This window comes from Drosophila navojoa, chromosome X (assembly GCF_054131105.1).
Source record: "Drosophila navojoa isolate 15081-1374.11 chromosome X, UAZ_NAV_1.0, whole genome shotgun sequence".
NCBI lineage: Eukaryota > Metazoa > Arthropoda > Insecta > Diptera > Drosophilidae > Drosophila > Drosophila navojoa.
Genome location: NC_142895.1, coordinates 3646489 through 3664184, shown reverse-complemented (window position 1 = coordinate 3664184; position 17696 = coordinate 3646489). Strand labels below are relative to the sequence as shown.

General features: G+C 49.7%; 1 protein-coding gene across 1 annotated transcript; it reads right to left on the bottom strand.

Moving 5' to 3' along the window:
• Positions 1-682: 682 nt before the first annotated feature.
• Rbcn-3A (rabconnectin-3 alpha) lies at positions 683-17666 on the bottom strand. Its single transcript, XM_018108307.3, has 15 exons — positions 17385-17666; positions 13364-13581; positions 13152-13297; positions 5968-13089; positions 4834-5901; positions 4547-4771; positions 4116-4478; positions 2646-2910; positions 2490-2574; positions 2151-2420; positions 2008-2077; positions 1857-1931; positions 1636-1769; positions 1483-1566; positions 683-1258 (listed from the first exon to the last, which is right to left on the bottom strand). The coding sequence occupies exons 1-15, from the start codon at positions 17469-17471 to the stop codon at positions 1058-1060; spliced, it is 10413 nt and encodes a 3470-aa protein (XP_017963796.1). The 5' UTR covers positions 17472-17666; the 3' UTR covers positions 683-1057.
• Between the last annotated feature and the right edge of the window lie 30 nt (positions 17667-17696).

The window sequence follows — 17696 nt, the reverse complement described above, 5'->3', positions numbered from 1 at the left end:
TGTGTGTGTATGTAGCAGACTAAATTGAAATAAGAACAAATTGTAGATTCGTTTAATACTTTTTTCACTTGATTTTTATTTGTTTTTACTTTATTTTTGCACTTTATTTAGGTAATTGATTTAGGTATACATTATATGTGTACATACATGCATATACATATATATATATATATACACACACACATACACGTATATATATATATAGATGTATAGCATAGATCTTGATTGATTTAACAGACAAAATTGTTGCACAAAGTTTAACACAAAGACATAAGTAAACGCGCACACCCACACACACACACACAGAGACACATAGCATGTGTGCATGTGTGTGTCTGTGTCTATATATATATATAGATTATATAGAATATATAGTTTATATAAATATATTCTCATAAGCATATAATTTATCATACTGCAGAATGTCTTGTATATATATATATATAATAATAATTAATAATTGATTTAAAGCATATATAAGTAGTAAATATACACACACACATACAGGTGCATATGCATACATGTATAGGTATAGTATATATACGTGAATATACATTGGTAATATATATATATATATATGTAGTCTGTTTAGGAAATACTCATAGAATATAAACGAATCGAACATGAATTCGTTAATTAGTTATTTTTTTGTTGGAAAAAGAGACAAAAACAGCAAAAAAAAATCATCATCATTATCATTATCAACATCATCATCATCATCGTATATAAGTATATATGTATGTAATAAAGAAATATAATAATCAACATGTAACAAACAAAAAAAATTGTAATAAAATACGCGCACTCACACACACACACACACGCATTACACAGCCATACTCACTCACACCCACACACACACACACTCACACACATACACACAGTAAGCACATGGTACATATATTGAAAGTTTTAAAGCGAAATTCAGATTACACAGACAAAGGACACGACGGACACATAATTAGTATACAAAATATGTTTATGTTTGTTGTTGCTGTTGCTGTTGCTGCTGTTGCTGTAGTTTTAGTTGTAGTAGTTGTTGCTAGTTATTGCCTTCCTAATACACGGAGTGCACAATATTATCCTTCTCGACCAGCAGCCGCACCTTCATGCAGCCATCGGAGCCACAGGAGAAGAGACGCCCGAATGGATCCACATACACCTGGCTAACGCCCTGGCCGGTGTGCTTGAAGAATCCGTTCTTGGCATGCTCGTGCGGGAACGTATTGATCAGCATGAACTGGTTCATGTCCCATATCTGCAATACAAATGAAACGATTAATCAAAGCACATGACTTGAGACTCGATAGAAAACTAAAATCAATCATCAGTTAGTCAGGCAGTCAATAAATGCATTATATAAAGATCAGGTTTGTGAGTATTGAAAGTCTTTTATAGGTATATAGATTTATAAATGATCTGTCTGTCCGTCAGTCAATCAGTCCTCTCTGGCCTCGATCAGTCAATCGAGCTGTTGCTTACCTTAATGTCGCCCTCAATGGAGCCCGTGACAAAGAACTCCTCGTGCGGATCCAGCGCAATGCACTTGATGGTGCTATCGTGTGCCTGCGAAAATAGAGTCCATGGCAATTAGCTGAGGATAGCTGAGGAAGCGTTAGCATCGTCGACACTCACCTGATAGCGATGCCGGAGTGTGCGCTGGCGCACGTCGAATACGCAAACGTCGCCGCGCTTGCCACAGGAAATGAGCACCTGATGCTGCGGCGCAAAGACCAGACAGGATGAGCCCTGATCGTGGCACGTGAAGGCTGAGAGCGGACGAGAGAGAGAGAGAGAGAGAGAAGAAGGTGCAATCATAGTCATAATCATCAAAGACTGAGGCGTTCAACACTTACCCGACACGCAGGACTTCTTGTGCGGCAACAGTGTGTCCCAAATGTTAATGTTCTTGTTCTCGGAACTCTGACCAGCTGTGGGAGAGAGAGAGAGAGAGCAGAGAATAATAGTTGAGTAAATGGCTTACTAGGACTAGAAGCTGGCCCTTACCGCTGGCTAACAAACTGCAAGAGCCGAGGAACACGAAATCGGAGAGCGCCTTGTTGTGGCACTGATAGGTCTAGGGAGCAAGAGGAAGCGAGTGTTAATACAAATATGCTTAAGAGTCCGTACGTATATATGATGAGACTAACAATGAAGGATCGATTATTTTGGGAGGCGGTGCCCGCTTGCCAGAGACTCAGATTGCCATCGCCGTCGCCGATGCCGAATTTGTTGCCCTGCTCGGAGAAGCGACAGCGCGTGACCTTGGCGAAGGTGCCAGAGGTGCGTGGACAGCAGACGGGCTGCTGATGTCCCCACTCCCAGATCTGCACAGAGCCATCCTGGCCGCCAGTCAAGTAGAGCGGCATCAGCGGATGCGCGCTCATGCGCTTCACATTGTCCACCTTGTGGCGCATCACCTGGCGGGGAGAGAAGAGGGGAGAGATTGAATAGAGATGATAGAGAACGCGACCAGTGAAAGCACTCACCATCGATGTGCCACGGCCGGACTGTGAGGCGCTCTGCGTGCTGGCGCTGGCTTCGCTGTAGCCGCTGCTCGTGCCAAATTGTGGCCTGTGGAGCATAAAAGATGGGAATCGGGATTAGCGGGGATTTTACGACTTGCATTGCGACTATCGACTCACTGATCCTGCGATTGAATGATGAGGAAGGTGGAGCTATTGGTGTCCGCATCTTTGGACAAGTTCATCATGTCATATTCGCACTCATCCTCATACCAATTGGGCGACTCGAGCAGCAGCGATATATCGAACTCCTGGATCTCGCGCGGATTGGCAAAGGCTATCATCGATGAGCTGTTGTTCTTCAAGCAGAATGTGAGTATCGATTCGTGATCCTTGTGGATGATGCGTATCTGGTCTGTGTTCTCGTTTGTCGAATGCGATTGGCCTATGAGCGAGCGATGGTGAGTGAGACATGGAATAGAAAGAGACAGATATAGACAAAAGGTGCAAAAGTGAGATGGGCAAATGCGGTTAATATAGATTATACATAGCTAAGCCTAAGCGTAAATTGAATTAAATCAAGTTTTCGAATCTGAATATTTGTAATCAAATGAAATCGGAATTAGCGATTCTCCTGTGTTTTCTCGTCTCTCGCCTGCCAGGTGTTAAGCGCTGCTCCTCATTCAATTGACAACAAGGTGTTAAGCGAGCGATTATCTTATCATCAGGTCTATTATTTGGTAATTGCCTGTTGACGCACTTAATTTTGTTAACACTTAACAGCTGGCCGTTAACAGAGCCGCTGGCAAATCAGTGCCGCTCTGCAAGCAGTTCAGCTGCAGTTCGCCTCAAGCAGTGCAAATGTTATCGATTAACGGCTTATCTCCGTTGTCAAGATGCGAGGAGATCGCAAGGCTCTGCCTCGCTTCGCCGCAGAGGAGGCAATGGCAAAGCAACAACAACAACAACAACAACAAAAGAACAAAAATAATATAACTACAACGGTTTTTGTTTCTAATTTGCTTTAATACATTTCACTGGTAAACGAAAATCACAAATAATTTAATATAAAAAAAAAAACAAACAAAAAAAAAACGAGCAATAAGGAAGGAATAATGGAAGAAGGTTTGGGATACTTTTGCGTAATACTTCGTAGATAACATGTTTAAAATTAAGTAACATCTGCCACCTCAAATACTAGCTAATTAGAACCGAACAACAACAGCAACACAATAAGAAAAAAAAAACAGACTTACAGCCAGGCTGTAAAGGCCCTACAAACAAAGCGTGCAGTAAAGGAAAATTGGATAACAAGAAATATTACAAGCGACTGCTAAATATTAAGCTGATTTAAGTGATGCGTAAGAACTAATTAAGGTATATACATTGGAATGCAAAATATCTATATATATATATATTTACATGTGTATATCTATATATATACACACACATATACATGTATATATATATATATCTATATATACCATATAGGCACGTATAGCTACCAACTACTCTACTTAACCCTGACTCTTTGCGGACCCAGGGCGGTGCGGTGCGGAGGGGGTGTGTGTGTGTGTGTGTGTGTGCTTACTTAGAGAAATTTGCAACAACAACAATTATAATAGCAACATTTTGGTACGGAATACACACCTTCGTCGGTGTCGTTATCATTGTGATGGCTGTGATGATGGCTGCTGCGCGCACAGCTCTCGCTGCTCTTGCCAAAGATGCTCTTGATGAATACCTCCTGTGTGGGCTCCTGCCTGACCAGATAGTTCCACAGCCGTCGTATGGGTCCCGCCGCCGAGCCAGAGATGAACGGCGTGTTGTCCTTGTTCAGCAGCGAGCGATACTTGTGTATGGCCAGGCCATTGATGCCGCTCTCCGCATAGCAGCCGGGTATATAGTTACGTGAGGGCGGGCCACGGCTAATCAAATCGTTCAGGGCGTACTCCTGCCAGCGATTCAGTGTGCGTAGCACCTCATGCGACAGCGGACTGATGACGGGAAGATCTGACAAGGCAATTGCAAAATGTGATTACAAATGAGAACCAGAAATAGCAAAAGCGCTTGATGCTCACCCTGCAGCTCGATGCCGGCCACCTTGATGAACTCCTGGATTTTGTGTGTGCTGAGCTTGATGAGTGCCAGACGCAAGATGCTCCACGAGTAGGACATGGGATTGGTGTGCTCGGTGTTGTCCTTGGGCTTCAGCTGGCTGCGGCTCACATTGACATCGTCATCATCGTCCTCCTCCTCCTCGTCGTCCGATTCATGCGAATCATCCGTGTCGTAATCATCGCAATCTGAAAAATGCACAAAATTTAGTTGGCCAACCCGGAAATCGCACGCTATGCGAGATCTGTACCTGTATTGGTTGGCTTCATCAGGAAGTAGGAGAGCATCGATGTCTCTGGCGGCATAAACTGCTCCCTGTACGTGGGCTTGTCCTCCTTCATGTTGCTCGACGTGCTGTTCTGGCTGAAGCTGCCCAGGATCTTCATGTTTAGCTTCATGCGCTGCTTCGTTATCGATGTCACCGTATTCCAAACGCTGTTCTCATCCGACGCATCCTCGCCAGCGGCAGCCACCGCTGCAGCCGCTGCCTGTGCCTGGGCCTGGACGTGGGCATTCGGCTGTGCGGCCGGCTTGATCAGCAGCTTCTTCATGCCGCCGCCAAACAGAGTCGACCAGGTGTCGTTCGTAAAGTTCTGGCCGCTGAGGCGATACAGCAGCCGACTGTCGCAGGTGGACAGCGAGTAGATGAACAATGCCATGTAGGTGGACACAAACGACTCGAGCAGCAGCACATTCAGCTTCGGCACATCCTCGTCCTTCTCGCGGGCCAGCAGCGCACGCAAATTGGTGACGCCCGGCCACTTGGAGGGCGTGGTGCAGATGCCCGCCGGCTCATCGGTGGAGTACTTGCGGCGTCTGTGGAAGGCGTTGCGACTGCCCACCAGATAGCTGCACTCAAAGGACGAGTTGATCTTGGCTATGTTCTCGATGCCCGGACTGGGATAACCATTGACGGTGGCATTGTTCACCACAAAGCTCTCCGAATCGCACAGCGATTGGTAGATGCACGAGGAGAGGGCCACGGCCAGGTCGCGCAGCACAAAGATCTCGCTGAGGGCGCTCGTCTCGAGGCCCGGGAATGGCATCAGCTTAATGATGCTCTGCAGCATGTCCACCGTCTGTGACTGCAGATACTTGATGGGATCCGCTATCACTGTCTTATTGCCCGCCACGCAGGCGCTCAGCAGCGGCAGCGTGGTGGGGAACGGCAGCGGGCTGAGCAGCTGCTGCTGTGTCTTTTCCTGCTGCAGCTCCTGCAGCAACAGAACCAGCTCCATGCGCACCGACGCCAATCCCCCACCGCTGGCGCCATGCAGCGAACAGTAGCTGAGCAGAGTTCGCAGAAGCGTTTCATTGGCTAAGGAAGAGCAGAGTGGATGGATTGGTTAAGACAACTATGACAACTATCAACTGGATCACTGACCTTTGAGCCAACGCTTGCGCTTGGCGGCCCGCATCACTTTGGCCTCAAAGTCCTGTTTGTCCTGCATGAGTATCTCGTGGAGAGTGGGTCGTTCGTTGCACGGATAGATGCTGGCATTCATGTCCTTATCCTTGGTATCGTTGGCATCCGCATCGCTGGCATCGTTCACCTGCTCGGCGCTGCAGTAGTTGCACAGCTGCTTCAGTGCCTCCACCTCGCGCTCCAGCCACATGTACAGCTGGTAGCGCAGCTGGCCGCCATCCACCTCGAAGCCGGTCGCCAGCGTGGACAGCTCCTCCATCAGGATCTTGAGGCAGGCCACAAACTTCAGCTGCTGTGCCATGATATCCATCTTGCACTCGTTTGTCCGGCTGGCCTTGCCCTGCGGCTGCGGCGTCACCAGCTCCGGATCTCGATCATCGTTGTCGTTGTCGTTGTTGGCCGCTGCTGTCGCCGCCAACTCGTCGTCGTCGTCGTCGTCGCCGTCGTTCTCATTGCCATCCTCGTCCTCGTCGTCCCACTTGATCTCGAACTTGGTCTCCACGACGCTGCTCACTGGAGCGCCCCAATCGAATTGATCGGCCTTGGCCGACGACTGCCACTGATCCATAATGCCCGAATTGATGAGCTCATCCTTGGCACCGAGCTGCTCGGCGGTGTCGGCGACGCTGCAGCTGCTCGAGAGTGGTGCCACGTCGCTGTCGCTAATCTTCATGGGCAGCTTGTTGAGCACCTCCAGGGCGAGGGCCGGGCAGCCCGACTTGAAGTGTCCGTGGGCTGTGGTAAAGTACAGTTGACGCTCGATGGCCGTAATCGAGTCCTCCAGCTGCAGCTGCTTATCGGAGGCCACCGGCCTGGAGCTCGTCTCGCCGGCATAGCTGAAGCCCGAGAGGACCACGTGCGCGATGCGCTTCTCCTGCGCCGAAATGGCAATGTTCTGCCGTATGAGCAGCGGATGGGTGCGCAAATAGATGTAGAAATTGAATACGTTCGGATTGGTGGCATGCGGCGACTCTGGACGCAGCAAATCCTCCTCACGGTAGCTGCTATGCAGACTGCCCACGCCATTGAGGAGCAGAGTGTTGAGGCTCTCCTGGTACTTCTTCAGGTTCCAGTAGGTCATCGAGCGCAGGAACGGATCTGGATGGGCGCGCGTCAGATCACATCGTCCCGTCTCCACGTCCGTGCCAAGGACATGCTCGTTGAGCAGCTTGTGATAGTAGCTGCCCTCGGCGTCGCCCTCATAGAGACGTGCAATGATCAACGCCAGCTGGAAATCCTCCAGCTTGTTCATGCACACCTCGATCGCATCGTTCAGCGAGTTGGCCAGCAGAAAGAAGGCGACTGCATGCTCGAACCTCTGCTTGCCGAGCAGCACAAAGGCGTTCTTCAGGGCCGCCTTGCGCCAGCGATCCTCGGCAAAGTTGTTGCCAAAGAATGTGGTCATCTTCTCGTCGCGCTTCGACCGGAACAGGCCCCACACCAGCGACTTCTTCTTCATCGCCAGATAGTAGATGGCCGCGTCCAGTGGATCCTGCTTCAGCTGATAGGCGCACTTGGCCAGCTTCTCGACGCAGCGGCGCAGCGTATTGATGTTCTTCAGCCAATAGCCGACGCCCAGGTCACGCAGCGTGGCCCAGCGCAGATCGCCCTTGGTGTAGCTGGGTATCAGATGCAGCAGCTCCTCCTCGCTCTCCGAGTGATATGCCCACACGATGTTCGCTGTGCCGACGCCCTGGCGCTGGAATTGCGCCCGCTGCTGGAGCGGGAGGCAGCGCAGCAAATACGTGAAGTGCTTCATGGCGAGCAGGAAGCGGAGACCGCAATCGTCCAGCGATTCGGTGGCCTGCTCCTTGGTGCCGCCAATGCCGGCGCCGCTGCCAATCTGGCCCTGATTCTTGCCCATGTCAGCGGCAAACTTGTCCGAGAAGTCCGTGTTGCACGTGGCCACCGTATCGGCCAGCGCCAGCAGATGCATCTGATCCAGCGACGATAGGCCCGGCAAATGGGTGTGCGTCAACAGGCGCGACAGCAGCTGGCCCTGACGCGGTCCAAAATGCGAGATGGAGTGCTTGTCGGGCAGCGAGAGTCGACGCTCCTGGCGCTTCTGCTCGCCATCGCAGAGCAGCTCGTCCAGATTGTCGTCGGAGTTGTGCATGTCGAACAGCTCATCGTAATCCTTGTCGCCATCGCCCGCATTCGTCGCGTTGCCCGGCTGCTCGCGATCCGCATTGAGCAGCACCCACAGTGGCAGCGGTGGTATCGAATTGATTTCGGCATAGTCGAGCATCAGTTCCTCCGGTATTTGTGTGGTGCTGCCGCGATGCTCCGCCTGAATGTTGCTCGTGTCCGCCGTATAGCTGATGCTGAGGGTACGCGAGCGGGACCAACTGCGCTGCCTGCCACCGGCACCGCCGCCGGCGCCGCCAGCACCGCCGCCACCGCCAGCGCCGCCGCTGAGGCTGCCGTCATCATCGTTGGGCAGCCCGTTGGCTGTGCCGCTGCTGCCGCTGCCGCTCATGCAGCGCACCAGATGGGCCAGTATGGCCTTCACCCAGCGTATCTTGCCGCAGTTGAGCAGCTCCATCAGCTGCTTGGGATGGTACTGCGGCAGCACGGGGCACGCAATGCGCGACGCCTGGAACAGACCAAAGTCCGTCATGTAATCATCATTGGGCGGTGCATCGCCCCCGAAGCCAGCGCCCACGCCATCCTGGCCATGTCCATTCATGGTCGCCATGCTGCTGTTGGCGGCGAGCCGTCGCTGCGATAGCAGCTGCAGATTCGCCGTGCTCACCTTGCTGATCAGCGGCATCGAGGCGACATTCTTCAGGCGCATCTGCGTCGACTCGTTGGCCAGGGAGCGCAGATCTTCGTCGCGCAGGTTGCGCGTGTCGGTCATGTCGTCCATGCCGGCTGCAGCCGCTGCCGCCGCCGCCGCCGCTGGCGACATGTAGTGGGCGCCGTAGTGGGGCTTCCATTGCGAGTAGACGTGCATCTCAGAGTCCATGGCCACGACGAGAATGCCGTCGCGCACCCAAGAGATTTGCATGGGCAACGGCGGCAGACCGTCGGCCGTCTGCAGATCAATCTGGCGCAGCTTCATCCAGCGTATTTCGTCCACAAAGTTCGGCTGGGCCAGGGAGCTCGCCTTGCGCAATATCGGGCGATTCACGGAGCGCGACTCCTTCATGGCCTTGATGTTCGCCTGGGCAATGTCCGAGCTGACCGGCGTGTATAGCAGAATCTTGCTGCCCACCGCGACGGTCAGAATGTGCGAGCCATCCTCCTTGGACACCCAGTCCAGCTGGACCAGATGCTTCTGGGTCAGCGGACAGGTGTTTCCGTTCTCGGCAATGCTCTTCCTGAGCGACTGAAGCGTGCTGAAGCTGGGCACGGTGAGCAGGCCCACGGCCGTTGACTGCTTGGACGTGGCCAGCTCCGGCGTGGTCTCGCCGCTGCGTGGCGAACGGCTTTCCTGCTCGTGGGCGAACGTGTGCAGCACCTGGTTGAGCCGCTGCTTCTTGGCCAGCAGCCGGTGGTCGTGCAGATAGCTCAGATCGATGCCGTGGCCAATGTTGATGCGCGGCAAGTGGACGTTCTTCAGATGGATCGTGTCCTCCAGCACCCATTCGCTGCCGCCGCTGCTCTCGCACTCGTAGATAGCCACGCAGAGATTGACGTAGCGCGAGTCCGGATCGCCGCGATTGGGACGCGTGAAGCTCTTGCCGTACTTATAGGCGCACGCAATGCGGCCGGAGTAGGCGGCGCTAATGTTCAGCGGCTGGCCGGGTATCTCGATGGCCGACTGCTGGATGCGGCTGAACATCTTCCACTCGGACCAGTGGTAGGCATCGCTGCCGGCGGGCTCGCACTTCCAGAAGCGTGATATGGAGTCCGAGCAGGCGGTCACAATGATGTACGGCGCAAAGCAAGCGGGATAAATGCTCGAGCTGCTCAGGTGACCGGCCGCCGGAGAGGCATGAATGACATCCACACCCTCCGGCAGGGGCAGCTCCTGGGTGCACACCTTCTTCGTGGTAATCGAGATGTGCGGCGCCTCCACGTGCGGTCCAAAGTGCTCGGCGCCCGTCAGTGTCTCCGCGCCCTGGGACATGCGTCGCGGCTGGCCCGTAGTCTGATCGGCATCGTCCGGCTCCTGGGTCAGATTGCTGTCCGGCACATACATGGCCGTCTCCGAGAGGAACGAGCTCTGCTGCTTCGAGCTGATGACAATGCGCCACATGTGGATCGTGCTGCCGCGCAGCGTCTTCTCGATGTTGACAATGTAGAAGGGCTCCTCGAAGTCCACATTGCGCTGCAGATCGACAATGGCGTCCATGTCCGACTCGAGCAGTGCATTCATCTTCGGCTCCTCCAGGTCGTGCATGTCCGGCACGGATGTGCGCTGTCCGCCCGTAATTAGCTGCGCCTGGAACACGTGCAGAAACTGTGTGTTCTGCCAGTCGTGCTTCGCATCCGAAATGGCATCCAGCTGCAGGATGCAGCCCGGCCGAGCCGTGGACTGCTGCGAGACGACCTTCAGCTTGTCGTGGAGCGCCGAGCGTTGCGCCTTCAGCGTGGACGAGGCATTCGAGATCATCGAGGAGAGCGAATGCGATTTGTGCAGCGTGTTCAGATTCTCCGAGCACGAGATCTCCGCCAGCAGGGTGCGCGCATCGATGACCGCCTGATAGACACGCAAATTCTCACCGTCGCTGGCCACAAAGCAAGCCGACGGCGAATTGCTATAGCTGCCCAGCGTGGTGCTCGGCAACAGGGTGGGTATCCAGGCCACGTTGCTGAACGCGGATATCTCTGGTGAATTGATGCGGGCCAATTCGCTGACGCCGCCCGAGTGGCACAGCGGACCCACCGAGTCCACACGCCACAGGATCAACTCCGAGCAGAAGCCCGTCGGCGTAAATATATCCTTGTCTCCGTTGGGTGTGCTGCTGCCAGAGGCACTGCCAGCGCCAGCAGCAGCGGCAGCAGCAGCCGCCGCAGCAGCAGCAGCCGTGGAAGAGGCTGAGCCAGCGAGTGGATGCTCGTAGGGCGACATCGGGGACTTGGCCTCGGTGTCGGACAGATTGTGATGCGAGGTGGAGACGAGCAGCGGCAACACCGGATGGCAGGTGATGTCATTCACACGGAAGCGATGTCCGGACGCGCGACTGACATGGCCGATGCTTAATACTTGGGTGAACTTTGTCTTGAACGCGAACGTCAGCTGCCACAGATTGAGCGTGCCGTTCGAGTGCTTCGTCACCATCGACACCGACGGCGACACGTTCAGTGGCAGCGCCGAGCCGAGGGCGGCGGCAGCGGCAGCCGCTGCTGAATCCTGTGAGCTATTGCTGCCAGCAGCGCCTGCTGCACTGCGCTCCCCGCCATCCTCCTGCTGGCCCTGTGCAGCAGCATCGGCATCGTCCTCATCGTCCTGCTGCTCGCCTTGCTGCTCCTCGTCGTGCTCGTCATGCTTGTCGAACGGCTGATTGGAGTTCTGATCGCTGCGCAACGAGTTCTGATCGCTGCCGCCCTTGTGGAACTCATCCTTGCTGCGCACATTGTTGGCAATGTCCCGGAAGGCCAGCGGATTGGTGCCCGTATTGAAGAGACTGACCGTGGTGGACATGGACATGGCGTCGCCCAGCGGAAACGCCGATGGTATGCGTGTCGAGAACGAGACCTGCGCCTGCCTGTACGACCCGGGATAGTAGTCGTCCAGCCACTCGATCACCCATATCAAATAGCTGCCATCGACCGGATGGATGGCGAACAGCAAATCGGGACTCTGATGCCAGTCCCGCAGCAGGCACTCAATCTTATTGTCCAGCGAATCGGTCAGCTGTGGCGTCTGATTGTGTTGGTCCTGGTTCAGGGAGTTCTGCGATGTTGTGTTCGACATGGAATTCAAATGCAAGCCAGCGCCCGTGGCAGCCGTATGCTGCGAATACTTGCTGTACTCCTCGCCGCTGTCGTCCACGGATACGGACTTGGAGTTGCGCATGAATTTCTTGTGCGACTGCTGGGCATCGTCGGGCAGATCGACGCCCGATGTGGCGGCCGCGCCACCAGCATGACTGCCCGCCGCATGAAGGCCGTTCTCCTCGTCGATCACCTTCTTGGTTAGCTCCTGGAGTATGGCCTCCGCTTGGAGTGTGAAATGCATCTCCTTGTTGTTCAGCCAGTGCAATATGAAGACGTTCTGATTGGCCGGATCGGAGGTCTGCATAGACGGCACCAGCGGTATATCTGTCTCGGCGTTTATCGATGCCGCCAAATGGAAATGCATGCCGGGCGTTACGCCAGATCCCTGAAACCCATACGAATGGAAATCGTGAACGCTGCACGACGAGGGCAACGATGGTATCGGTCCCTGGTAGTTGCTAAAGCTGGCCGGTGAGCTGCCCATGACAGCGGCGGCGCCACTACCAGCACCACCGCCGCCTCCGCCGCCGCCCGAGCTGCCTGGCAGCGAGCCAATGCCCTGGCCACCCACCACGGCGGACGCGGTGGCGCCCGCCTTCATGTGGCGACGCAAGTGGAAACAGGTCTTCATGTGCTTCAAGCGCTGCATAAATCGATGCTTGTGCCGGTGCGTGCGAAACTTGGGATTCTGCGAGGCGAGCGGATCGTACTGTGTCATATTGACCATGCCATCGTCCGGCAGCACCGTCTCAATCCAAATGCGACAAATGTTGTCCAGGCACGATGTGACCAGCATATTGGCCACCGAGCCCTTGGGCATATATTTGCTTGTCTTACGCCACACAATGTTCGAGACGGCGCGCGGATGTGCGATGTACACGTATGTGAAATTCAAATCGCCAGCTGTGAGTGCGCCACCGACACCGACACCGGTGCCGGAGCCGGAGCCGGAGGCGACATCGTGCGCGACCTTCGATGGGAATAGCACCTGCTTATTCTCGTACCAGATCTTGACTAGACGATCGTTGCGGCCGCAGGTGGCAAACAGTGTGCCATCGGGACTAAATGCCATATGGTAAATGGGTATGGCCGTCTGGCAGGACCATATGTTCTCCCACGTGGATACATCATCCGCTTGCGAATTGGACGACTGTTTGGTCTCCTTGCTCTCGCCAATCTCGAATTTGACACCTGCCAGAGATAGACAAAGAATCTCTCAGTCTGTATGTGAGTATTTTGAGCTCTCCACTTACCTGTGTGCTCCTCCTCGTGGTGTGTGGGCGACTTGCTCTTCCAGAGCTGTATATTCGTGCCACCTGTTAGCAGACGTGTGCCCTCCAAGTTCCACGACAATGTCACCACATTCGAATGGCTGGTAAACGAGCCCGTTTGCACCCATCTGCAAGAGGCTCAATCAGCGTCAATCAAATGAAGTTGCCCCCATTTCATATCGCTCTGTACGCACCTGTAGTCTAGAAAGTGTGTATTTTGTTTGACCGACTCAATCACTGGCGTCGGCTCGAAAATGCAAATCTTATTCTCATAGGCGGCAGCTATCTTGCCCGTATCGGTGCTGCAGTCGAGGGCCGATATCTTCACATAGCCATGATTGGCGCCCGGTATGATCTGGACGCGTTCGAAAGTGCTCGCTAGAATGACCACGTTGCAGCCGGCGGCATATGCCTGTTTGAGGAAGCAAATGAAACGAACGTTCAATCAAACATGAAATATTTCTATATCTTGATTGACGGACTCAAATCTTCATCAATCATAATGTACCGTTGTATGATGTTGGTTTACATGCAACTATTTAGATTATCAAAGAGCTTAGCCTTTGTTGATTGATAGACTGACTGATTGATTGATTGACTGTTTGGATGAAACGAACGTTCAATCAAACATGAAATATTTCTCTATCTTGATTGACGGACTCAATCTTCATCAATCATAATGTACTGTTGTATGATCTTGGTTTACATGCAACTATTTAAATTATCAAAGAGCTTAGCCTTTGTTGATTGATTGACTGACTGACTGATTGATTGATTGACTGTCTGGATTAGACACGTGTTTGCCTCATTTACGATTTCAGCTCATCAATTTATTGTTTCATGTAGATGTAGTTATGAAATTCTAATAGAAAAAACAAACTGATTGATGGATTGATTGATTGATCTGTGTGTACATCATGTCATCATTGCACATATGAGCTCATTACGTTAACAAACCACTTAGTATTTAATTAATAAGCTTATAATGCTGATGATGTATTGATTGATTGCTTGATTGATATCTTACTATAATCAAATAAAGTATAAATTGATTGACGCTTAGATCAATATATATACATATATATAGCCTAATATAGCAACAAAAGAAATCTGTTTGTGCTGATTGATGATTGATTAATCGATTCGACCAACTGCTTGGCCACACCTATAAATCATATCTTATCAATAATTGAACAGTTGGTGATTAGATTATTGCTTAAACAATAATAAATCTGTTTTAGCTCTCTAATTGATGAAAAACAAAAACATTTTCGCTGTCTGATTGGCTGATGGAGCGACTTAGCTGATTGATAGCGACAATGCACGATTGATATAGGCTCTGGCTCACAGGAATGACTAAATATCGAAATGGAAAAACCTAAAAACGTATGGCCAATCCACTTAAAAAACTTGCTATACCACAGAGCCAGTTGGTTGGCTTAGTCAATCTAGAAACTTTTGGCCACTCAAATGAATCAAATCAACAACAATTTGATGACAAATTCTTGGAGGAAAGCAAATGTCACGTGCTAAGCACATAATAGAAAATATAGTATGCAACGTTTACCATATCTATAGATTGATTATAAAGATAACGCACGATTAGATGTGTGTATGCAGAACGAATCAAGAGCAGCAAAAAGACAAGAAAGGGAAGGGGATTGCGAAATGGGCGAGGGGGGAAGGCCGATGGCGTGGGGGACCAACTTTGAACTGTGACTCAGAACTGGGACAAGGCTGTTGCAAGGAAGAAAGGGTCATCAAGTGATGTAATATATATGTATATACCATATAGTATATGTATATTGAGATATACGCATACAGGTGGTACGACATCAGCGTTACCCATTAAACTATAATAATTGAGGCGATAAATGGCTATGACCAAAAACAAAAACAACAAATGAGAATTCATTTAAATAGTCATCAGAATTCGTATGGATGCAAATTAAAATTGAAATTCCGGCACAAAGCTAATTTAGACCAATTTGGTTTCATACCGGATTGTACAGGAAAGGTTTCGCTTTTCGATATCATAAAGAAAAGAAAAAAAAAAAAGTTGAGAAATGTTAAATTAAATCGTTGCCCTTGTATAAGAGTCGCTTAACTTTCGGACAGCAGCAGCAGTTATGTTCGTTGCCCCTTATCTCGATTGCTTTCTTTTTGTATTTGTTTCTTGTTCTAGTTGGGTTTAGTTTTAGTTACTTGCCCCCCACGCCCCACCTCTCCACTCTGGGTGGTGGTATGTGTTTCATTATCTTAAGTAGGAGCCAAAGCAAGATATGGTTGCGGATAATTTCTTGCGTCAAGGCCAGCAAGGCTCAATGCTATAAAACTTGTGCCGCCCACTGACAGATGGCGCCACAGTATGAGACTCATATAAGTGTGTGTGTGGATGTGTGTGTGTGTCTGCCCATTTTTCAAGTTCAGCTATGCCTCTTCTTGTTTCTTTATATTAATAGTTGTTGCACACACACACACACACACACATGAATATTATAAAAATACAATTGAAATGATGGCATTTACATACATAGTTAAATGAATGGGTGGCAATGTCAACAGCAGCGGCGACGGCTCGCAGCTCATTACAGAATATAATGCAGATGTGTACACACTGTAGGCACACACACACACACACACAGTTATGTGCAGCTGTTGGCATTTTCAAATGAATTCCTTCTTTTTTTTTGCAAAAACAATAATTAATATGAATAAGAATAGTGTGTGTGCGGGCGGAAGGGGCAGTGTTGCCACATTTCTTTCCACATATTTATTATTCAACTATTCAAGTTAATTATGATTGTGACTTCTATATTACAAAAACAAAATATTCATAAGAAAAACGACGAGGAAAACAGATCTTAGGCGCTAGCGGTAAACAAATAAGCGCAAATGGCGCGTGTGTATGGGTGGGAAGGGGTTACCGTTAGTAATTAATATTTGATATGTATGTACATATGTATGTTTATTTGTATGTATATAATACATACATACACACATGATCATAAAAATAAACGACTCCAGCTACAGTCGCCACATTATAAATGCGTGCTCACGACAAAACACACAAAATAATAATAAAATAAAAAAAAAACACACACACACACAAAACCCAAAAAGCAAAAAAAAAAAAAAAAACGATAAACGAATTTTTGCAGCACTTTATGAGCCGTGTATAATTTATTTGTTATTGACGTTTTGATTGTCTGACAATATTTAGCGAGGATTGCATTTGCAGGCTGCAGGGCAGCGCACACACACACTTCCATACATACATATGATAGATATATAGATGTGCCTAGTTGTCTGTATGTCTAGCGAATTTAGGGCATCAGAGGCCATTTGACCAATCGAATTTTACATACATATACAAATTTATAGATGCATGTACATATATACATGCATAAGTACGCACAAGCTGCGTGTGAATGCCTGCGTGTTCGTGTGTATGTATGTGTGTGTGAGTGCGTAAGGCAACGTGAGAGGCTTGTTTACAGCCAAAGCACTTGACCTTTAAATGTAATTAAAAGCCAGAAAACATGTTAATACATTGATTTCAAATTGGAATACCGTGAAAAATTGTTTGTTTGCAGCATTTATCGAGAAAAAGAGAGACAAAAAAAACAACACACACGCAAGCATTCAGTGACGACAACAACAATAACAGCTGAAACAGTTAACAGTTGTTATCGAATTTACACGAAATGAAAAAAACAACTTTTGCTTTGGATTTAATTGACCACAGCCAGACAAACGACGGACGGATGGCGACGGCGACAGCCAGTGACAGCCAAGCATCATATTTATTTATATGTACTCGCACACACACACGCAGACACAGGAACGCACAGCGCCTGTGTATACAAGCGTGCATGTGTAAATAAAAACATTAAAATCCCCTTTGGGCCGATCGAAATTGGATATTCCAAGTGGAATTCGCAAAACGACAGCTGAGTTGGAAAATGTGGTACACACAATAGTTGTACCCTTAAGTACCTAACGTTTATATATGTATGTATATACAAAAATGAATTTATATATATACTACATATGAGTGTCGCGCACGTACATATGTAGGTGTTTGCATATCTTTGCATGTATGTATGTGTTTGCAGGTTGTACAATATGATGGATGCATGATAAAAACGAAAACGAACAGCAAAAAAAAAGTGAGAAAAAAAACTTGGTAATCGTAATCGCTCGTATTCTTACTGTAAATGGTATGCCTTCCACGGAGCCAATGGCGAAGCACCGGTCACCTGCATTGCAGGCTCCGCTCAATATTTGATGACAATTCATTATTTGTTACAATTGGATATCACATCACAGCGCACAAAGTAATATTCTTGGTTCTTTGGTTTGGTTACTAGCACGAATTTTTCTTTGTAAAACGACAACAAAGTGATGAGTGACATTACATAAAAATGTAGGCCAAATGGTGATGGACGCTATCGACTAGTGTAGTATCGAACGGTGTTAGTGTCTAACTGTCGTATCGATACGAACACAACAAGGTATGGGGTT

What these genes read in the sequence shown, in the direction of transcription:
- Rbcn-3A (XM_018108307.3), bottom strand. Translation starts at nt 17,471, where the DNA reads ATGAATTGTCATCAAATATTGAGCGGAGCCTGCAATGCAGGTGACCGG. An exon ending in CCACGAGGAGGAGCACACAG is followed by an intron (nt 13,090 to 13,151) that starts GTAAGTGGAGAG and finishes TATCTCTGGCAG; the next exon opens with GTGTCAAATTCGAGATTGGC. An exon ending in GGCCGGCATCGAGCTGCAGG is followed by an intron (nt 4,479 to 4,546) that starts GTGAGCATCAAG and finishes TTGCCTTGTCAG; the next exon opens with ATCTTCCCGTCATCAGTCCG.